This window comes from Gigantopelta aegis, chromosome 9 (genome assembly GCF_016097555.1).
Source record: "Gigantopelta aegis isolate Gae_Host chromosome 9, Gae_host_genome, whole genome shotgun sequence".
In the NCBI taxonomy this organism is placed as follows: Eukaryota; Metazoa; Mollusca; class Gastropoda; order Neomphalida; family Peltospiridae; genus Gigantopelta; species Gigantopelta aegis.
This window is the reverse complement of record NC_054707.1, coordinates 32,920,841-32,946,436: the sequence shown is the minus strand read 5'-3', so window position 1 is coordinate 32,946,436 and position 25,596 is coordinate 32,920,841. Positions and strand designations below refer to the sequence as shown.

Sequence of the window (25,596 nt, the reverse complement as noted above, 5' to 3'; positions counted from 1 at the left end):
ACCGATGATACTAAGGTTCTGTCTGATAAATTAAGTTATTGTTCTTTATTAGAAAGGGAACAGTTTTGTAGCATGGGTACCATGATGACACATTTATAATGGGCACAGAAACAGTTTATGTATGTAATGTTAACTTCTGTGAAAGTAAACTGTCTTGGCTTTATCAAAGGTTGAACAAGACTTTCCTACAAAAGTAGATCATTGTGACATAATAATGGTACCCGACACACTGCCATTCCACGTTGAATTTGCATGCGAGGTTTAAATCAGTATGGAAGATATGATACAGGAAAGATTGTCTGATGTGCAGTAAACCAAGTAAATTAGATCTTATAGTGACCTAATAATGGTGTGCAATACATCATCATCCCATGTTGTACTGCATGCAACTTTTGATCGTTTTATATGAATTAGTAAGGAAGGTATGGCCTGGACAAGAATTTCCCTCAACTCTTTCCCTCCCATTCTCGACTGTAGTTGGGACACACAATACTAATGTAAAAACCCATTCTCGACTGCAGTCGAGACATGAGCGGTCTTCGCAAACACAGTTGTTAAAATTCACAGGAGTTATCTATCTTAATTCTGTGAACACTTGGACAGAGTAGAATGACAATTGAACACGGCATGTGTATTTTGTTGACTGGTATTCGTATTTAAGTTGTTATTGCAACATCAAAAAGAAAACAAAAAACAGTCTAAATTTGTGTAAAGGTTATTGGTGACATAACGTGCACATGGGTTCAATTGCTTGCTATTTGTAAAATGTTTCTTTTAAAACATGCTGGACATTATTATTTAATGAAAACTGAAGATATGTAAAGGATATATTCGCCGAAAATAACTGATAATACAGACTTTGAAGTAGATGATGGATGGGATTACTTGTCATTGATTGAAAGTGAAAATAAACTTCCTGAAAGCATCATAAATAATAACATAATGGATCTTAAGTTCTTCTGTAAAAAATGTTTGTGTAATTAGACTCACTATGATGTCCCCTAAAATATTACACAAATCAAGAGTGTTAAGCCCCGACCACACTGTCAAGGATCAGGACGCCGGGTTAGCCATGGATATGATCTGGCATCATTTGTGACATCCTTTGTGGTCCATAGAGGTCCATAGCTGTCCGTATTAAATCCCTGATCAATCGTAGTAGTACATATATGTCCATGAAAATTTTGAACATATCCAAAAATTCATCACGGATCGAACAACCATAGTACATCCTTAATGATCCATAATCCGTAATAAACCGTACTTAAACTGTACTTAATCGTAGTAATCCCCGGCCTCAAGCCCTGGTCACACTGTCAAGGATCAGGACGCCAGGTTAGCCACGGATACGGTCTGGCATCATTCTTGACAATCCATTGTGGTCCGTACTAAATTCGCACAGATCCTTAGCGATCCGTAGCGATTCCCGTTGTCAACTAACCCCTATCCTTAATAATCCTTGGTTTATCCGTCGAAAACTATAGTTAAACCATAGTGCATCCGTGAGGTTTTCATCCGTCGTGATCCTTGACAGTGTGTCTGGGGCTTTACATTAGTTATTTTCCTACAATGTGAGGTTGAAAAATGTAGTTTCAAAATGACATATTTCACATTGGAAACTTGGGTCAGTGATGATGTTTTCTGGTTGTAAAGCTAGATGGATAGGAGTTAATGTGCAGTAGTCTGTGAAAACTTGATCTCAGTGACCTAGTAATGGTATGCAACAAAACCCTATCCCAACTTGTTCCAGAATGTAAGATTTGATAATCCTGCATGCAACAGAATGAAGATATAGCCTGGACACCCTCAAAAGTAAGTCACAGTGACCTAGTAATGATATGCAACACAATCCCATCCCAGACATGTTAGGGATAACAAAAGTTATTAGATGGACATTGCCATACCATAACACAACTCATGTTTGATGGGAATGAAACCAGTGTAAAACAAACCATTCTGCCAGCTACAAATAACACCTGTACAAAAGACATACCATTCTACTAGCTACATAGAATATGGGTATGAAACATACCATCCGGCCAGCTTCGTAACTGTATACAAGTTGCGTGGTGCGAAGCAGCTCTTCTTGAAGCTTGTTGTCTGTAAGAAATTATATAATTATAAATAAATAAATGACTAATAGAAAATACCCTTTAGGTAAATATAAACAGTTACAGAGCAAGCGATATGAGCCAACTCTTAGAAAATATCTTAAACACTTTTGGCTCCATGTACGTACTAAATTTGTAGATCAGTGTCCAAAAATTAAAAACTAAAATGAATCTTAGCTTACACTTATGCATGTTATTAAAAATCAGATATTTGAAACAAAAATATCTGCTAATAACATTGATTATGTTTTAGCACTGAATAAATTTTTGTTAATTTTAATTTCTTTCACACTGTTGGTGAGAACATCATTTGTTAATTTTGATAACACATACTTATTAACACATGCATGTTTGTTAACAATTTTAAGACATACGACTGGCTGCTCCTAAGTGATGACCAGGTCACCAATGCCATGCCATCCAATGAAAAAACCAGCATGGTCGAAATCAATTACACCGTGACATATAGTTAACCTGACAATCATTTGTCTGTCCAAGGGCTGTAAGTAACTTTCAGTCAAAAAAGATGTTAAAATGTGCGTAAAACTTGATTTTTGAGGATATGTAAGAAATAGAAAAATATATTAGTGTCCATTAGATACCATTTATCTTATAGCTTGTTGTTTAAAAATGTATCAAACTTGCTTTCGCTCATTAGATACATTTTAAAACAACTAGTTATAAGATAAATGGTATCTAACAGCCACTCATGTATTATTCTCTATGTAAATGCATGAACATATATTGCTTTAATGGGAATAAGAAAGTACAATGAAGACATAAATCAACAAATTACAAAAAAAAAAAAAAAAAATGAATAATGAATAATAAATGAACAATGTAATTGTTTGGGATACTGAATATTGCTGTTGTACCATGCAAGATGTTTATACTATCTATTGCACAATAAAATCCAGATCAATATAATTCCATTCTGTAAAGATTTTGTAATAAATGTTTGGATTGGTTGAAATAATATCATGTGACTTATAAAGCTGACAATCATAACTACACAAAATTTATAACATGCTTAAACGTATAACACAAAAAGGAGATTGTTACAGCATTTTTTTCTTTCTGATTAATAAAATGACCATTTAATAATGTCATTAATGTTGAATTAGTAAATGTTATAATATTATATTGTTTACAATTGTTTTGATTAATGTATAAAAGAATGTGAGAATTTCCACATTCAGATACTGATTGAAAACACCAAACCAAAAAAGAAAAGAAAAAAGGATTTCCCTTGTTCACATGAAATTATAAAAATTGAACATGATAATTTTTTTTTACATTGATTCCAATATGAAGCATAGGATTGCTTAAATTCACACACATATATGAACGGCTTTGTGCTAATGCACTACATTGGTCATACAGTGTGACCGGCCTCGGTGGCGTTGTGGTTAGGCCATCGGTCTACAGGCTGGTAGGTACTGGGTTCGGATACCAGTCGAGGCATGGGATTTTTAATCCAGATACCGACTCCAAACCCTGAGTGGGCTCAATGGGTAGATGTAAACCACTTGCACCGACCAGTGATCCATAACTGGTTGAACAAAGGCCATGGTTTGTGCTATCCTGCTTGTGGGAAGCGCAAATAAAAGATCCCTTGCCGCTAATTGGAAAGAGTAGCCCATGTAGTGGCGACAGCGGGTTTTCTCTCAAAATCTGTGTGGTCCTTAACCATATAACTGTAAATAAAATGTGTTGAGTGTGTCGTTAAATAAAACATTTCTTTCTTTTGTTCATACAGTGAGTAAGGTGGTTCTATAAATCGTTCCTCAGACATTTTCACATTTTGAGAAACACAAATGCCGTGACTTGAAATACTGCCTTGCTTTCATAACAACGTTGAACACGGATGTCCACCAGAACACGAAATATAATACACTACACATCAGTGCTTTAACTAAGCATTATTGTTACATGTATTGATTTATGGCTATATAACCATAATGCACTTATATACTGTACAGAATGAATGAGATATAATGACCATGTAGCTTGTTAAATAAAGTGTTTTTTGGAACAAAATCAAATTTTTATATTTTCAGATAATACTTTGAGGTCTTTTATTGTGTCGTATGAAACAATATGCCTTTAATAATATTACTTGTATGAAAGAAGACTTTGCAAACAGCAAGTAAACCAATGGATAAAATCTATTATAACTATTAAATTTATTAAATACTTATTGTTTTACCACTTAAACAAAAAAATAATAATATTTCAAAAAAGAAGAAAAAAGTTGGAATATATTACAGAAAATTATTTAAAAACCGCCCAAAAATCCCAACAAACCAAGAACAAAAAAAACCCCCCCCAAAAAAAAAAACCCCACCAAAAACCCAAGCGGTAAATCAAGATTTTATCTATTGTAAGTGTTGCACGACTGACTAATTTTTGTCACCATAACAGTACCAAAAATAAGTTGTCTTCAATGGTGTTATCAAGTACAAATCTATGTGATTAATGAACTATACAAATGGCGTCATATGAATACCAAAGACCAATATATCCAGATCAAGTCAAGAGAAGTCAAACAGATTGGTAAATAATGAACTTGGTTGCCAAACTGTTTTCAAAGTCCTTGTTGGTCATTCCATAAAAAAAACACAACTGCAATGCTTTAATTGAGACATAAACATACAAATGGTTGCCATTAGTGCTTTATTGACAAATAAATAGCAAAATAAAGAAAACAAATGGTCGATCATTATATGATATGATCATTTGTATGCACAGGAGACAGAGAGTCTCAGCTGAACAGCAAATCTCCCAATACAATTGACCCAATTATACTACCTGAATCAATATGGTTATCAAACCCTACTCCTTTGATCTCACAAATGTGTTCAATAACAAAACTACACACCTCTGGTGTATCGATTATAAGATATCGGTATGTAAGCTAAAGTTTGCAAGCAAATGTACAGGATGTTCTTAAAGTCAGTGTGTACTTTGAGATTTACCAGTAAAAACTTTGTATACATACAGTTATTATTATTATAAAAAAGAAGAAAAAAATATATCTATAAATGCCATACAAAATTAAATTTAATAGTGGTTTATATACAAGTTATATAGTATATATACACATTTCCAGTGTTTTTAGATTTATGAGATAAGTAACAGCAACTGGGGAATATATTTAACAAGTTTCATAATTACATTGAACATGTAATGTGGAATGACTAATACAAATGGATGCATGTATTGTGCATAAACTACATGTACATTAAATGTACTTTCATACACTTTTTAAAAATATTAATAAAACCAAAGACTTAAAGAGTTTCTAAATTTAAATACGTCATACAATTTTAATCAATTTTAAAATTGCATCTAACACACTGGGAAAAGGGACGGGACGTAGCCCAGTGGTGAAGTACTCGCTTAATTCGCGGGAAGTTTGGGATCGATCCCTGTTGATGGGACCATTGGGCTATTTCTTATTCCAGCCAGTGCACCATGACTGGTATATCAAAAGCTATGGCATGTGCTATCCTGTTGTGGAATGGTGCATATAAAAGATCCCTTGCTACTAATGGAAAAAATCAAAATTACCAAATGATTGACATCCAATAGCTGATGATTAATAAATCAATGTGCTCTAGTGGTGTTGTTAAACAAAACAAACTGGGAGTATAATCTTTATTACAGAATTTTATACATTCAAAGCTGTTAAAGAGCCACTCAAGAATGTGTCAAAAAGTGGCCTCTTAACATGAATAGCTGCACGCTATAGGCCACTTCATGGTTTGAAAGAAAAGGTTAAGACAGATTGGATCTGACTGTATACCATTATACATGCTACAAACGTGTATTCCAGGTAGTCCAGTCAATTTACAACTTGACTTAAACTGCAACAGAATTTATTTCATCACCATTCATCTCATAAAAGATAATAAAAATATAACACATACAAAAAAATCAAAGCAGTGGTAAGATTCCTACTTTCCATAAATCCAACAAGGCCACCACAATTTTTGTAATTTCACTGTTAATACCCAAGTTTTACTTCTAATGAAGCTATTTCAGTGTTTCAAGATGCTAATAAATGTAGAAATTAATATATATATATATACTATATATATATATATATATATATATATATATATATATATATACTGAACAAAATAAGAAACTTCCGCTAACTTTGCTTGAACATAACTTGATGAAAACAAACAGGGAATAATTGTTATATATGCGTTTAAAGAGTGTTCCATGATGCATCGTTTGGTGCAAAAATCATGGCCATAGGTTAACAGAAACTGGGAGAAATTTTGACCAAGTGTGGTAGGGGTTAAACCCCCCCCCCCCCCCACTTAATAACGGGTTTGACCACCTCTTCAATTGACCACTGCAGTGCATCGCAGGCGCATAGAATTGACTAAAGTGTTGATTTCTGCCTGTGGAATATTGTTCCATTCCTGAATGAGCGCTTGACGAAGTTCGATAACGTTAGCGGGTGGGTTGGGACGACGCCTCAATCGTCTGTCCAGACTATCCCAGACATGCTCGATGGGGTTGAGATCAGGGGCCTAATTCACAAAGTCTTTCAGCATTGCACTGCGAGATCGCAAAGTTGTTTAGTGAATTAGGCCCCAGGACTTTTAGCGGGCCAGTCATCAATAAAATCAGTGTTATTTGTCCTAAGAAAATGTATAGTGTCTCTAGCTGTATGAGAGGTGGCATTATCATGCTGAAAAATCAAGATGTTGGCATTGTTATGGAACAGAGGAATGACGTGATGAGCGAGAATGTCATCGCGGTAATGTTGAGCATTTAAATTGCCATCAATGACGACTAGTGGTGAACGATAACCATGGGCAATGGCTGCCCAGACCATGATAGAACCCCCACCCCCGAAATGATCTCGTTCAAGAACACAACAGTCAGCATAGCATTCATTTCTCCAACGGTAGACGCGCACCCTGCCATCACCACGTTGTAAAGAAAATCTGGATTCATCCGAAAAAAGAATGGTATTCCAGCGTCACCGTATCCAACGAGTGTGTACACGTGCCCAATTAAGACGATTTAGACGATGACGTTGTGTTAAAACGCATCCGACGTAAGGACGTCGTGCATGTAAACCATTCTCCTGCAGACGATTACGAACAGTTTGCCCACTGATTCGGTTATATGAAGCCCAGGTGTGTTAGCAGCAGTAGCAGTGGCAGTTTGGAATCGATTGCGCAAATGCGTGTTCATGATATAGCGGTCTTGACCACGCGTTGTAACACGCGGACGTTCACGACGTGGCAAGTCGTTGGTGCTTTCTGTCGTTCGAAATCTTACGCGAAGATTTCGTATCGCTCGACTAGAACTCCCAACATGCCTTGCAAGGTCTTCTATCAACATGCCAGCATCAAGCAAGCCAATCGCCTGTTCGCGTAAATTATTGGGTATTCTTGGCATACTAAAAATGCTACAATGTAAAAAACTTTAATTATTTTACAAATTTTGAAGCGTTTTCTTTCACTTGACAACAATGTCAGTAAGACAAGTAAAACAAATTGATCGAATACTACGCGGGACATGTCGAACCATGCATGCACGTGCAAATTGAATTTCACGTTGTTAATGATTAAGAGTGCAAAAATAATCGATAAAATTCATGAATCCTGATAACACAGCTCAAGGCTAATACTACCTATATAATTTCATTACACAATGAATTCTTTAACACAACAAATACTATATGTACAAATCGGAAGTTTCTTTTTTTGTTCAGTATATATATATATATATATATATATATATAGAGAGAGAGAGAGAGAGAGAGAGAGAGAGAGAGAGAGAGAGAGAGAGAGAGAGAGAGAGAGAGAGAGAACATTTACTATAAATAGTTATTTTATTATGTCAAAATCTAAGAATAGTGCTAAAATATTCCAATTTTAACAATTTTTCACTTTTATGTTTTACAATTAATTTCTTACCCACTGGACAGGGTTTTCCAGCTTTTGCACAGTGCTAGAAAAATCTGTCTGACCCTAGGGTTAGATAAATCTGTCCGACCCGAGGGCTAGATAAATCTGTCTGACCCTAGGGCTTTCCAAAATTCTGTTTGCCATTTCACATTGTATCATTGTTTTAGAAATATTTAAACAAATTAATATTTTCAACTTTATATTTATTGTTAAGTTGTTGCATTTTTATGTCAATGCATAAGTTGGACTATATTTTTCAGCGTATGATTAAATGAGTTTCATTATTTGTAGGTGAAATGTTTACGAATCGTTCAACAATAAACAAAGCATATGTAGCTTACAAAATTAATGTTTTGTTACTGTAATTAAATGCGCAAAAAAAAGAATCAATCACCATTGTGAGGTATAGATAAGGCAATTCCAACCCTTGGGACAAAATATTTTTGTAAAAAAACATTTTATCCCTTGGGTTGGAATTTCCTGATCTATACCTCAAAACAGTGATAGATTCTATTATTGTACTGTTGTTCTACTGGAACTGCTTCCCTGACCATTATATGAGGACAGACAGGTAGGTGTAGTTCCCAACCTGTTTGTACCACCCCAGAGCCCTGGTTTCACAGTCTCCTTGCACCATCCACAGCTGCACCTGCCAGTTGACATGCATGCTGGTTCACTTGACAGTTAAGATTAGAGTGGGTCATATGTGGTTTGTGTATTAGATATACATTCTCTGCAATATTAAATGCGTACTGAGAAAAACAATGGATTTTGGGTCTAATGAATATAAAAACAGTTACGAGGACCATGCATTCAGGGTGTTTTCAAAGTCTTTTCCTATTTCTTCCACCATTTCAGATTTATGGTGGTTTAAGCTGCACTTTCATCAAAATATTAGGTGCTATTACATTCAGAAAAAATGGCATTATAAGATGTATTGACATTAATATGTAATTCTAAGAAATATTCATGGTCACCTGTAGGTGAACCATTTCGTAATTTGAACAAATATTCTTGGCCACCATTAGGTGAGCCATTTCCTCCATATTGCTGTTTTGTGTTGTATTTGATGAACCGAAGAAACTGCAAGTGGGTTGTGAATTGCATTATGGAGGGAACATATTTTGAAGAGATGTATAAATATATTATATACTACTCAAAAGAATTTAAGGGTCAAAAATTTATAACCAAATAAGTTTTAGAGTGTATTAGATTGATGATGTAAACTACACCAAAAATTTAATTTATTGTTCCATATTTACAAAAAAACACAAATAAACGTCACTGTATACAAGAAAGTCACATGACATGCTGTCAAAGTTGAAGGTTGTCAAACATGGATTTTACACATTAGAACATTCGTTTAATAGTGTGTGAATCCACCCCTGGCGCGAATACACTCGACACATCGTTGCCTCATGCTGTTGATCAGACGTCTGAAGAACTCTTGGGGAATGGCCTGCCACTCTGCCATAAGAAGTTGACCCAGATCATGAAGGTTGGCCGGAGGGGCATGGTTATCCCGAACTCTTCTGCCTAATTCGTCCCAGGCGCTCTATTGGGGCCAAGTCAGGCGAATATGCTGGCCAATCCATCCTGGCGATACCTTGTTGTCTGAGAAAGTCCGTTACCACCCTGGCGCGGTGGGGTCTGGCATTGTCATCCTGCAGAACTTCCCCGCCGCCAATCTACTGAAGGCCTGGGAGAACCAACGGCCGGATAATCCCATTCAGATAGCGGATTCCATTCAGATTGCCATCCACCACATAGAGGGGGGTCCTGTGGTGGATAGAGATGCCGCCCCACACCATGACGCTGCCACCACCGAACCGGTGACGTTGTCTAACGTTAACGTCAGCGAAGCGCTCCCCAGGACGTCTGTAGACAAGAACCCGACCGTCGTTGAACTGGAGACTAAACCTGGACTCATCAGTGAACATCACTCGACACCACTGAACACGTTGCCACCGCAGATGAAGCGTGCACCAGTGACATCTGGCCGTTCTGTGACGTGGTAGGAGTGGTGGTCGAACAGCCTGGCGACGGCAGCGTAGATTATTGGCTCTCAGACGATTGCGTATGGTTTGATCAGACACTCGAGTTCCAGTCGCAGTCCACAGATTGTCACGTAATCGGCGTGCAATGGTTGTGCGTTGACGTAGAGCCATATTGGTGATGTAGCGGTCCTCTCTATTTGTAGTGCTTCGAGGTCTTCCCGAACATGGACGATTTCGAACAGAATTCGTTGCTTGGTACAGTTGCCACAGTCGGCCAACGACACTCTGACTGACACCAAGTCTCAGAGCAACATTTCTTTGCGTATTGCCATCCTGAAGCCAAGCAATAGCCCTTCCTCGATCTTCGATAGTCAGTTGAAGTCGTACCATTGTCGAATTTGGAGTGTGCACCGTACACGAACGCAAGCTCCAATTATACGGAAATTCAGCATTGGGAACATGGAATACACGTACAAAGCGTGCAAATGAAGCGCTTTGTGAAAAAGCAAGTTATGGGCACTTGGCAGACCTTTCACTTTCGCCCTAATTTACGTGCAAATGTAAGCATGTTTTCGCCATTAAAACTAGTCGACAGTGTCAATGACAGTGGATTTTAATTCATTTATGGGTTGCTTAGACCCTCTTTCGTCAAAATGGAACAATACCATGCGTGACATTATGGTCTAGCTAATATAATTGACATTCAGAAAATAATGTCGAAAATATCGTCTGACCCTTAAATTCTTTTGAGTAGTATATGATGATGCAGGATGTCAAAACTTGTGATGTGGGGGGTTCAGATGAAAAAACCCCAACCCAGTTATGAGTACCATGCATTATTCAGGGTGTTTCAAAGTCTGTGTGCAGCTCTATCTTTGGCTTTGAAAAAACACTGTAAGATTTATGATATTGCAGGTAACACTGTATGTTGTAGATTGATTTAAAAACACCTGAGTGGCTGTTCCAAGGTGATGACTTAAAGGTCAAATCCAAACTGTCCAATGAAAGTAACACTATAGATATGGTACCATTTTCTACAAAAGATGCACAAGTTAACTGTGGAAGTTCACTTAAGTGCCTTAAATAATACAGAAAATATGCTTTAATTATATGATTTAAACAAAGCTTTTTGAGAATATGTAAAACCAAAACCCACACCCAAACAAAACCAACAAAACAAAAAACAAATAATTAGCATACTGCCATTAGATGTTGTTCCTCTAATCATACAATCACCCATTAAAACAGTTGCTTGCTCATTAGAAACATCATTATATGAATGGTTTCTAACGGCCACTTGTGTAATATTCTCTATCTAGTAAATTTTAAACACACACACTGTATAATTATATACACACATATATCAACAACATTTTGTAACTTGTACTAAGCCAGCCAATCTCCATCAAAGTGTCAATACATCAAGGTCGGTATTGATGGATTGGATTTGTATGTTGTACTAATGATACACCAATCAATAACAACAATGATTAATTGACAGAAGCAGAATTAAAGAGATTGGAAAGAATCTCACTTGAGTTATTTGCATTCTAAACTGAGCTTAAGAGTTAATCTGAACCAATTCGATTTTATATCAATAAACTTGTTTGGAAGTGTGTACCAGTATATAGCTTATAGGTATGATCTGGATTTTGTTGTATGTGATTTGGGGTTTCTGTATAATAATAATAATAGATGTGTGTGTGTGTGTGTGTGTGTGTGTGTGTGTGTGTGTGTGTGTGTGTGTGTGTGTGTGTGTGTGTGTGTGTGTGTGCATGTGTGTGTGCATGTGTGCGTGTGCGTGTGCGTGTGCATGCATGCATGCATGCATGTTACATATTGATATCTTGAAGGAATGACAAAGCAAGACAATATAAGTGGGAACCAACCAAGTAAGGCCAAAAAAAATAATAGGTGTGTTTCCGAATGCATCCCCCCAAAAATTAGGGTAGGTAGGTAGGTTTTTTTTTTTTTTTTTTTTAATTGAATACTATCATAATAATAATAATAATAATAATAATAATTATTATTATTTATCATCATTATCATTATTGTTATTGTCGTTGTTGTAGTAGTAGTAGTAGTAGTAGTATTGGTATGCACTGTTTGTGTATTTCCTTAAATTAATGGGACATTTGTATTAATTTCGTTGTTCTTAATTTAAATACTTTATGCAAACATTTGAGATGCATTAATAATAAGACCTGTTGATTTAAGTGAAGACGAGAATTAAGCTGAATTGATACGATTATATTTAATCGAAATAACCTGTACCAAGGCTATGTTCGTACATTCGGTTACTTCCGTGACCGACCAAGCTGTTCGGTGGTAGCTAATCAGGGGAAGGAACTCTATTACAAAAGCTTTTCCATAATTTCTCGATGTTTTTCAGAAGGGAATTACATGTGCAAAATGTATCGTATAATAGTACGTAAACAATGTGCAAGGAAGGAAATACTCTTGTTTGGTGATGTTGTCCTCTTTTATTTTTACTTCTTTTAATTTTTTTTATTATTAGGGACGGTCGGTCGACCGGAATCACACCTATTATTTTTTTTGGCCTTACTACAATTTTTATAAATATATATTTTTACAAACAGGATTAACTTTCATTATCAGTGTACTGTAGTTAACATCTCATTTATTATACTACTAACTCGAAACATAGCAACCCATAACACCCCTCCCCCAAACAAAACCACCCTAATGTAAATTTAATTTAAAAATATAAATGCTCGGTAAATTTGAATTACTGAGTTGAAATTAAATTGGTGTAGGTTTGTTTCAGGTGCCCGATTACATGTACTTGAAATCTGACTCTACCAAGGTCAATGTCCTTGGCTTTAAATCACGTGGCAGTATCGTGAAACAAAGTAGAAATGTCTGAAGTACGTCGCTATGCTATTAACGAAAACAAAACCTGCTTTACTAAATTCGATTTTTATTGGTGTACGCGTTTACTGTGATATGAACATGTATAAACATTATACACATCATAGAATTATTGGATAACGTACGGGATCAAAATGACGACAGTATAAAATAAATTTTGCGATCATTACCTGCATTGTACGAAACTCCTAGCTGATTGGCTCAGTGTAAAGATACCCAACCAATCGTGTTTTAATTTATAAAAAATATTCTAGGAAGTTCATTGTGAACAGAATATATAAAAGCGTGATGTGTTCAATTTAGGGGCACATTATTTTGTGCCCGTCAGATTGAGATGACGGGGGTTCACAGGTGTGATAGTGCTCGCGCCCATCAAAAACAAAGGTCTGCACACTCACTGGTTAGGTGTTAACGAACAGTACATTATCTCAAAGGCTGTGGTATGAGCTATCCTGCCTGTGTTAAAGCATAGTATGAGTGATCTGTTACTACTAAACTGGCAATGAATTCAGGGCTTTAAATCTTACTAATTTGGACACCCTCTTTTTCTGTTCTGATCACAGTCGGGGTCTTTTAAAAGCAGTGCTGTTATTAACAACTGCTAATAATGCACTTCAAGCTTTTTCTATCTAATTAACTAAAGCCTAATATTTCAGTGGCTTTGAGCTGAAAGGTTATTTGGTTAGAATGTTTTAACTTAGTTTAGGTGTGTTTATTTTGGGCATACATATTTTTGGCCCACTATTTATCGCCTTTACGATGCTGCAATCTAAAGCCCTGGATATAGTTAGGTGGTTGTTTTTCTCTCACACCAATTCATTGAAGTCCCAAACATGCATCTGACAATTTTCATACCAGTAACAGTACACTTCAAACATAATCATATAAATAACCATGAAAAGTAAATTATATCATTATAATTATGATGTTTATAAACCCAACTACGTACTGGTTAAACCGTAGGTTATATTCTACCACAACAACATAAGAAGTAACTATTTATTTTTAAAAAAAATAATAATAAAAAATAATGAAAATTCCAGAAATCATGCAAAATTTACAGAACGCATGCAGGGCAATAACTGACTCACCTGCTTTCTTAAATATTTCAATTGCTCGCAGTTTTTCTAAATTAGCTGATCTGAATCCATAGAAAGCAACTTCCTCTTCATCAGAATCTGAGGTTGTACTAGTACCACTGTCCAGAGAACTTGGATACTCTGGACTAAATGTCCTTGAGCCCATGATAGCAATCTAAACAAATGTCAGCTAGACTTCAGAAAGAATATCCCCATTCATAACAAATATTTTACTGTCACCAGAGTAATTTTGTCCACTTATTTCATTCCAGTTTTTGTATTTTAACATTTTCACACAGTCTCAATAACTTAAAAATACTTAGGGTTTCTCCAGCGCTGTACCCTATAATTCCAAGAAATGCTAAGTGTATGTTTCATCACCATTAGCAATTATTAATTTATCATAATGCCATGTTGAAGCAAATCTTTATGTTCCAATAATGCACATGCTATTTATATTCTACATTATTTGTGTCTGTTTAAGACAAAAACAATACAGTTGCTATAGTTATTTTGTTCCAGGAATTATACAGTTTATCCTTACTTAACAGCATTAACCAGCTATATATGGTCGGACCTGTGGAACATTAAATCACCTTTGTTTTGACTGCAGGGACAGCAGCCTGCAAGCAGTTGTCATAACTGCTTCATGTTTTCATGAATAGCCAATCAATCTGTTAATAGCCCGAAACATCAAGCAGACATCAATCACTGGGAACTTAAGCCATGTCAATTTATCATGGTGCCACAAAGCTAATTTCCTGAGGAGAAAAAAACGTGCCGATCTAAAACCAATATGAATTCTAGTGTCACAATAGTAACACGTGGATGTCCCACACTCTTACTAACACTTGTACATCTGCAAAATAATCCACTGAATAATTTAATATTTTGATAGCTTTGAATGTTTGAAAATTTCCTGTTTACTGATCTATGTAAAAATGCTTCTTTGCAGTAAGAGAAGAATATGTGAAAGCAGTACGTTTCCTTGACCAAGTGTTGAAATACACATATGTTGGACACCAAACAGCTAAAGTAAAATGTGCTGAGGTGTCATTAAACAAATATCCCTTTCATTTCCTTTCATTTTTTTTAAATATATTGTAGTACAAGCATGTTGTACATTCTCATTAAAACTGCTGTGGTAATACCCTCCACTTTCTATCATGTCAGATTAAAGCTTTTTCTTTCTTTTTTATTAATAACCTTACAGACTATACATGTATTATGCTCATGAAAGGTAAATTCCATGTTTGTTCTAAACGAGAAATCAATTCTTAATGCAGGTGAATTGACGGCAAACTGTGTATTGAGTGCAAATAAAACCTTATTCAAATATAGAGTATATATGCACCCAGCACCATGCTGTATATATGAAAACTGACAGCATGATTTTAATTCTAGAGTCAATATTTGAAATGAAATGCAATTATCTGAAAATAACTAATGCATACAATATAAATAATGATTCAGCAGTTATATATATCAATCCAAACATTTTTTTTTTTTTTACACTATGCTGCAGAGCATTTTTATATGCATTATATACAATTCAAATTTGTTCTCAAGTTAATATTTGAAGTTAGAAATTTGTATTCAACAGTTCATAATATACTGTAGATACCATTTTAATGTATCTAAGTTTTCATAGCACATGCCAAAGCACATCTACAAGATAAATAGAATAAAAAAATAAGTTAATGAATATCATCTGATGATACATTGAAAAGAAAGCAATGCTACAAACCAATTGAAATTTACAAAGCCATACATATTCCTGCTGGCAGTAACATATGAAAATTTTCTTGAAGAAGAGTACCGTACCACAGAAAAGAAAAACCCACAGAGAAAAGACCACCAGTCACACAGAATTCAGAACACCATCAACGCTGTACCTTATAGATTAAATACACCATGTAAATCACAGACTGCAAATATCACTAAACTGATCTGACACTGCATGCAATCCTTTCTATCTTTGAATCAAGCACAATTTAGACTTGAAAGAAAGATCTTATACTTCCACCACTCATATCTGTACATGTACTTGGTAATGAAAGAAAAATCCCTTATTATTATTATTATTTCAATAATTATGGAACACTTCAGGCATGTAATTATGTTTACACAAAGGATATTCAGGACCAAACAGTAGCAGCATTCTTATTGAAAAGGAACCAAATAATGTCCATTGATGATATCATTCAAGCATTAACAAAATTGTTGTCGATAGTAATCAACAATATTTGCAGTTATTATCCCAGTATGAAAGAATGAAAAAAATATCTCACTATCAGGTGAAATAACATTAACCAAAGCATGTTTTTTCCCCCTTTGTAAATCAATGATAATAAATGATGAAATAAATGCAACTCAATGGTTGTTAACTGACAAGAAAGAAAAGGTTACTTTGGTGTATAAATGTTCTTTAACTTTTAGTCAACCATGTAAAAGTGCAACTTTTGTTACCTGCCAAAACAAAGACTTAATATTATATAATCCAATGAACAAGTTATGATTCACATTGTTGTTTCAGCATAAATACATTTTACACAACCAACATGCACACTCAGCGACCATTCCCAATTGTCTGCTTTAACACTCAGTTGGTTTTGAAGAGTAAATCCATTCTTTCTTTCATCTAAAACTTTCATGTTTAATTTATTTTCATAGATATATGAATTCCCTTCAGTTGTGAACTTATGTAAATCCTGATTATGGTTAGCTTCAAACAACATACTCCATATCACGCAATGCTCATCTCGATCGATTCAGACACAAAACTATGATTTGCAAAAATTACACCTTTAAAACTTTTTATAGCACTAATATTCCACTAAAACACTGTAAAACCTCTGGTTCGTATATATAAATCCAACTTGATCAATTACTCAATAATCTGATTAAAATGTTAATAATTTCTTAAAAAAATATTAATTATTCCTTAAGTTCAAGAGTATATATCTATCACCATATAAACAAAACATGCAGCACGTTGAATCCAGGCAATCTAGTAGTATAACTTTCTGTGGTGTCTCATCAATTATTAACTAAAACAGTGGGCTTGGCGATCACAACAGTACATTCTTCATCGATGAAATGTTATCTTCGTCAGGTGAGCCATTACAGAAGATATTAATTATTTGTAAACCTGTCCTCCAAGGAAATCAAAGTCACTTTATTGCAAGCCTAGCTAATTGTGAATGTGTTGTGAAACCAAGTCCACATACTTCAGTGAAATCAAAAATCACCTTGTATTCATGAATGCATGCTCAAACAATATCAATAATGAACTGCAAATCAATCACTGGACATTACTGGGAAGATATTTACAACCAGTCAAGGGAGGAAAATGCTCAAAAATCATAAAATATTAGATCAAAAGAAACTTTTGAGCTGGCAGACGAATTTAACATTCCTTACATTAACTCCACTGAAGTACATAATGAGAAATAAACTACGTATCAGGGGTAGAAATTAAAGACAATTTATTTCCCCTGGCCTGAAGAACTAGTAGCCTATATTGCTAATACTTGCACATCAAGAACATATAAACTGCAAGCTAAATGGTCTGATTTGTTCAAAGACAATATAACTGACACAAAATTGAAAGCTTCCTTTAATACACCTAGAGGTTTTGCAAATTTTAATATTAATTAATAGATGTAGCAACAATGAACAAATATTATTAACAGGAGATCATGACAAACATGTCAAATGTTTTCCCCATGAGATACAAATAAAATCATTTATTTTCCATAAAATATATTTGAGCAATGCCAATATCACTAATATTGTTAATTATTTTATTAAATGGGAAATCTACTTTTTTTTTTTAAATGTTATTTCTGAAAGAAAGAAAAAATCACATATATATATTAGAAAAAATATACAAGAGAAATAAAAAGACCAATATTAAAGAAACCCATCCCAGAAGCTGAGAACTTACTAGAATTGCCAGTTAACACAAGATTTCAAACACATGTGGCTATGTAATAGCATGATATAAACTATGTACATGTAATATAAATGTATTTTATCCCAAAATGAGGTGACCACACAGATGTGTTTTAATACTCTCATCAACCAAACAAATCATGATCTGATTTTACAAATGACCACCAGACATATTTCTTTAGTACCCTATCTTCTAAGTGAATCACAAATCACAACCAATATCCCACAGAACTCTCTTTCCCAGCAGAACTTAGATTAACAAACATAGTAATATGTCCGATGATTGAAAACTCAAGGCTTCAAATTCCAAGTACATTTTAGTACAATATTCTACTACAGAAACACAGATCCTTGCATGCACATGCAAGAGGCCAAAGTGATGTCATGAAGAATTTACAGTTAAGACATTAAAACACTCAGTTGGGCCATTTGTAAGCAATAGAAGAATGAATAGTATCTTCATATCAAAACTTATCTAAGATATCAGCCTTCGTGTCAGCACTTAAAAAACGTTGAGTGCAATAGCCTAACACCATTTACTTGTTATTGAGGACACACTGCATATACATCTTTGTTTTTCAAACACAGTATACCTGCCAACGGCTCATGTCCCACACTGATCAGGATCTCCCAGAGCTAACATGTCGTTTGTATTAGCAATGTTTCCTCGACTATTCTCTTAATATTACATTTATGCAGGCATCAAATTTGACAAATTACATGGTAAGGCCATTTGCGTGGACAGATTAAGATTTTTTGGGCATTATGGCCACAAGATAGGGAAACATTGGTAAACTTCAGCAAGTGTCTTAATATAACACAAAAGCACCCATTCAAAATAAATAAATGTGAAAAGTTTCATATTTATGTAATAAAATAACTTTTGACCAATTACTAACATGCAAAATAAGGCACAGCCAGTTTGGCAATGAGACTGTTTAATTTTGGGGCATTATGACTAGGGCATTGTGGGAATTTGTTACATGGCAGCAATTAAATTTGAGTACTGTTTATGGAAATCTGGGACAGGTTTACATGAAACTATTACTGATTAATAAGTCTTGTTTTGTAATTTAAAAATAAAAAATAGTAGCACATAGAAATAGTTTAACATTACATGCATGTGTACATGATCTATTAGAATATGTTTCATACAGAATTAAAATATATAAGAAATTGTTTAAATGAACTAAATACAAAATATACTGTTTGCAAATATGGATCAAATTACTACAAATCTTGGCTAAAATTATCAGGGCCTATATGCATGATGGCCGGATAGGGTCCTTATTCGCATTTAACTTCAAGTTGGTAGATAAAATTGAAATGTTGGTATAGGAGCTATCTTGGTTTGTATTTAACCTGTCATCATGCATATGGGCCAAAGTAAACAAGTTATTTAGTGCACATGTGTAATCTACACACTGCTCTGACCTCAGTCCCCTAAAAATCAACATGTGAAAACACACAAACAAAATATTATCAAATTTAATTTACAATATATGTAGAAATAAATTCCCTCAGATATATCGTAGATGAAAAGAGTATCAAAAATTAATGAAAAGCAGAGAAAAAAATTCAGAAAACTTTGCATTGTCTTGAAAAGTAATAGGTTACTGTGATCTTTTCGTCAAAGAACAAGGCGCTCTCTGTGTTAATTCAGTGCTGCATGACGTGTTATCTGAAGTTAATCCATAGCTATGATGTCACACTATTGGTCTAACTGCAGAATATTTTTGAAGAATCTATTGCTGTAAACAATGCAGTTTAACCTTTTTGTGTGATCAGGTCAGGGATTTGAACCCACAACTGACTGGATTTGAACACTATAAAAGCCCAAAAGGCCACACATCCACATCATCTAATAAGAATGTAATTTAAGCCGTATAAACTTGATTCTAGTGATAGTAGTGTATTCAGATGGAATAATAAACATAGTTGAATACTAAATTGGAAATTATAGATATGTTTAGCATGGTTATCACACTTAAAGGTAGGGTCAACTCAAACAAGAGCCTTATGTGTTGGAAAGATGCATACCTGGACCACCAACACATACTGACACTTTAGCAAATGAAAAACGTGTAATTTTAGAGTTAATAAAAAAACACGATTATTCCTGCTAACTGGGGGCAGCCATTTTGTTTCGTTTTTGTGACGTCCGGTGGGATAGCTTGGGGCGAAGTGACGTCAGCTCCTGACCATCTCCTGTATGTACAATGTCAACAAAAGCATTAATTTTCGACAAGGCGCTTCTCTTTGATCAACCTGACTTGTAAAACAGCATAAATGACGTAATAATATAATAAACTATTTAACTAAATATATTTCAAGTTGCATTAACGGAACAAAATGGGGTTATAGTATTTTTCTCTGTTAAATAATCCAAAGAAAAAATGTACACTATTAGGCCTATTGATATGCTATGTTGGAGCAAAAACAACAACCCACGATACCCAAGTGATAATTTACTTTTCTTTGGGACTAAGTAATTGGTCAGTTCTGTGGTTTTAGATGGAAAAGTCTACTTAATCAATAATTTTACAGAACTATTTACAGTAATAAACCATGTCCATTACCATTTTAGGGGCAACAGGTAATATTCCACAATACCAGTATGTATTTTTGTGTCTAGACAGCGTCAATTAATTTGATATTAAGCATTAATGTGCATTATATATCGTTGAATATGCATACCAGGTCAAATGCCTTAATTGTCCCTTCCTTTAATGCCAGCTAAACAATGGTAAGGATTTACTGGCGAAATCATTCAGGTTATCTTTTAAAGAATTCTCTCATTTTGGGTTTCAAGTTTTGTAAATATTCCTTGTTATTTAAAAATAAAATTAATTAAAACAATAAAATAGTTAATTTTTCAAAACAATTAATGAATATTGGATTAAAGGTTAAGTTTATAAATAAAATCTATTTTACTGAAAACTCACAATAACAAGTAAAAAGTGTTATTCATACTCTTGCCTTCATGACTTACAAAATAATTACATTAAATGTTCCAAAGTTTATTTGAAAACAAGGATGACTTATTGTTATTAATATATGATGTCATTCTAGATACTAGGATATACATTAAAGAGCAGACAGGGAAAACTGCACAAATTGATTTCAATAATTTACCCCCCCCCCCACCGAAATAGCCCTTTATTGGAATTGAGAACATACACAATCTCCTAATATTTAACTACAATTTGGCATAATATTTTTACAAATGAACAAACAAACGAATGAACGAATGAGAATGAATGAATGAATGAATGTTTAAGGACATCCCAGGACAAAAAAAACACAAAACAACAACAACAAATACCTATCCCCCACATTTGTTTGGATTTAACTTTACTTCATTATAAAGTTAATCTTTAAGTTGAAGATTGTTTAGACTTGTCACACAGCTTGACATTTCATTTGGATATATTTCTAAATGGCAATTACAAAAGCCAATATCATTAAAATTCCGGCACCTGCCAAATACATCAAGACACTGTGTTGAGCTTCTATTCGACAGGTATTAAAACAGTGAACACAATGGGTGGAGATATTAAAACAATGAACACAATGAGTTCAGATATTAAAACAATGAACACAATGGGTGTAGATATTAAAACAATGAACGCAATGGGTGAAGATATTAAACCAATGAACACAATGGGTGTAGATATTAAAACAGTGAACACAATGGGTGCAGATATTAAAACAGTGAACACAATGGGTGCAGATATTAAAACAGTGAACACAATGGGTATAAATATTAAAACAGTGAACACAATGGGTGCAGATATTAAAACAGTGAACACAATGGGTGCAGATATTAAAACAGTGAACACAATGGGTGTAGATATTAAAAGTGAACACAATGGGTGTAGATATTAAACCAATGAACACAATGGATGTAGATATTAAAACAGTGAACACAATGGGTGCAGATATTAAAACAGTGAACACAATGGGTGCAGATATTAAAACAGTGAACACAATGGGTGCAGATATTAAAACAGTGAACACAATGGGTATAAATATTAAAACAGTGAACACAATGGGTGCAGATATTAAAACAGTGAACACAATGGGTGCAGATATTAAAACAGTGAACACAATGGGTGTAGATATTAAAAGTGAACACAATGGGTGTAGATATTAAAACAGTGAACACAATGGGTGAAGATATTAAACCAATGAACACAATGGGTGTAGATATTAAAACAGTGAACACAATAGGTGTAGATATTAAAACAGTGAACACAATGGGTGCAGATATTAAAACAGTGAACACAATGGGTGCAGATATTAAAACAGTGAACACAATGGGTGTAGATATTAAAAGTGAACACAATGGGTGTAAATATTAAAACAGTCAACACAATGGGTGTAGATATTAAACCAATGAACACAATGGGTGTAGATATTAAAACAGTGAACACAATGGGTGCAGATATTAAAACAGTGAACACAATGGGTGCAGATATTAAAACAGTGAACACAATGGGTGCAGATATTAAAACAGTGAACACAATGGGTATAAATATTAAAACAGTGAACACAATGGGTGCAGATATTAAAACAGTGAACACAATGGGTGCAGATATTAAAACAGTGAACACAATGGGTGCAGATATTAAAACAGTGAACACAATGGGTGTAGATATTAAAAGTGAACACAATGGGTGTAGATATTAAAACAGTGAACACAATGGGTATAGATATTAAACCAATGAACACAATGGGTGAAGATATTAAACCATTGAACACAATGGGTGTAGATATTAAAACAGTGAACACAATGGGTGTAGATATTAAAACAGTGAACACAATGGGTGTAGATATTAAAACAGTGAACACAATGGGTGTAGATATTAAACCAATGAACACAATGGGTGCAGATATTAAAACAGTGAACACAATGGGTGTAGATATTAAAACAGTGAACACAAAGGGTGCATATATTAAAACAATGAACACAATGGGTGTAGATATTAAACCAATGAACACAATGGATGTATATATTAAACCAGTAAACACAACAGATGTATATATTAAACCAATGAAGACAATGGGTATAGATATTAAACCAATGAACACAATGGGCGTAGATATTAAACCAATGAACACAGTGGATATATATATTAAACCAATGAACACAATGGGCGTAGATATTAAACCAATGAACACAGTGGATATAGATATTAAACCAATGAACACAATGGGCATAGATATTAAACCAATGAACACAGTGGATATATATATTAAACCAATGAACACATGGGTGTAGATATTAAACCAATGAACACAGTGGATATAGATATTAAACCAATGAACACAATGGGCGTAGATATTAAACCAATGAACACAGTGGATATAGATATTAAACCAATGAACACAATGGGCATAGATATTAAACCAATGAACACAGTGGATATATATATTAAACCAATGAACACAATGGGCGTAGATATTAAACCAATGAACACAGTGGATATAGATATTAAACCAATGAACACAATGGGCGTAGATATTAAACCAATGAACACAGTGGATATATATATTAAACCAATGAACACAGTGGATATATATATATATTAAACCAATGAACACAGTGGATATATATATTAAACCAATGAACACAGTGGATATATATATATTAAAACAATGAACACAATGGGCATAGATATTAAACCAATGAACACAGTGGATATATATATTAAACCAATGAACACAATGGGTGTAGATATTAAACCAATGAACACAGTGGATATATATATTAAACCAATGAACACAGTGGATATATATATTAAACCAATGAACACAATGGGTGTAGAAAAATTAATACTTTAAGCAGGAAGCAGGAAAGTGCTTTGTTTAGGGGACTAAACTACCTACAAAGATGATGATGATCAGGAACTGTATAAAACTATGGAATGACAGATTTGTGGCGATGTTTTGTCTTGACCTGCTCAGCATATTATTTCTAGTAGATTACATATGTAAGTGATATCCTCAAGCACTATCCTTTGTTATAGGTAAGAATAAGCTTTTAATATTTATTTATTTTTAATAGAAATAAAGAATTAGTTCCAATAAGAATTCTGAGAGTACTGCTATATAAAGCAACACATGATCCCTACTGAGCCCAAAAGATTTTCAGATCTCGTAGGTTCAGTGGTCATAACTGTCAAAAATGGGTATATTCCCCTCTTTTTTTTTAAAACAATATTTATTAACGTTTAACGTTTGGGATTGACCAACAAGCGATGCCTATATTAAGGTCTCTCCCTACATTTTACAAATACAATTTTTACAAAACATAGCATAAGTTGAACTTAATCTGTTACTATACATGATATATACAAAATGTCAGCTGAATATCTTGAGGCATTGCACAATTTCAGCTGAATATCTAAAGGCATTGCAAAATAAAAAGTGTGTAAACCTATATGTGACAGACAGATGAATGGATGGATGGATGGACAGGTAAAGTTCAAACCAATAATCCTCTCTGATTGGACTTGTTGGGACTAAGAAGCTGATGGAGATATCTTGTTCTAGCTACATATCGGTACATAACAAATAAAGGAGAGGTGATACAATTCATCCTCTGTCATAGTCTGTTGACTCTAAATTAACATTAATAAAATAAGAAAGTTCCTTTTAACCAATAAATCAAATACACACAAACAACAGTTAAACACTAATCAACTTCTACATCAGAACTCTTATTTTACAGCAAAAGAAATTACAACTTTGGCCTATGTGCCAGTCAAATAACTATTTTAAATGTTAAGAAAAACACCTTTTCAGCATGACCGTGACTGGTGAAGATCTCAAGCTATTTATTTCACTGACTGAACCAAGATGGGACAAACGAAATCCTGTACTTAAGGCACCTGACATGATTAATGACAAATGTTACTGACAATTTTCCACTTCAAACATGATTTTATCTTGATATTTTAAAGAATAGTGACACCGCCACCTCATCGACAATATAATGGCGATATGCAAACAGAAACTACCAATGAAAATGTTTTGCTTTTGTAAGAACTGAACGGAGTTCATCTTGATGAGCAAGCCCCATTATATCCCCATTATATACATGCTTGCCACATAAAAGACGCCATGCTTTAAGTTGAGAACACTTGTGTCTGATTACAAGTTTCTTTTGTAATTGAATTTTGGGAACAAGGTCAGAATCATAAATTTACACAACTAATTTTATAATTAAAATGAACATATGGTCACAATTAGGTTAAATTTTTGTAGTAAAACAAATTTATTTAAAATAATTTTAATGTGACATGTACTGTATTTATATGTACATGCTTCAATAAATACAAAATTAAATTGGAACAAATGCAAAATATTGTTTGTATGTCCTTTTACCATCCCTCGAAATAAATCATGAACAATAGGTCAGGTTTTTATATTGGTTACGAATATGGTGTTCTTCCATAACCTGTACTTTGCTTGTGATCAAGTTTTCACAATTTTTTTAATTTGACTGTGTTTACTGTAACAAATAATACACAAATGAAATAACATGTTTCTAATTACGTTTATCGTACTTCATATATCGCAGGATTTTGTATTGTGGGAATTAAATGCTTAC

At 34.1% G+C, this 25,596-nt stretch overlaps 1 protein-coding gene across 1 annotated transcript in view; it reads right to left on the bottom strand.

Annotated features, from left to right (window-relative positions):
* Nucleotides 1-25,596, bottom strand: part of LOC121382364 (cytosolic carboxypeptidase 2-like) — a 121,191-nt gene that overhangs the window by 61,982 nt on the left and 33,613 nt on the right. The window contains exon 4 of the mRNA XM_041511951.1: nt 2,033-2,100. Coding sequence (XP_041367885.1) covers nt 2,033-2,100 — 68 coding nt within the window. The remainder of the gene's footprint in view (nt 1-2,032; nt 2,101-25,596) is intronic.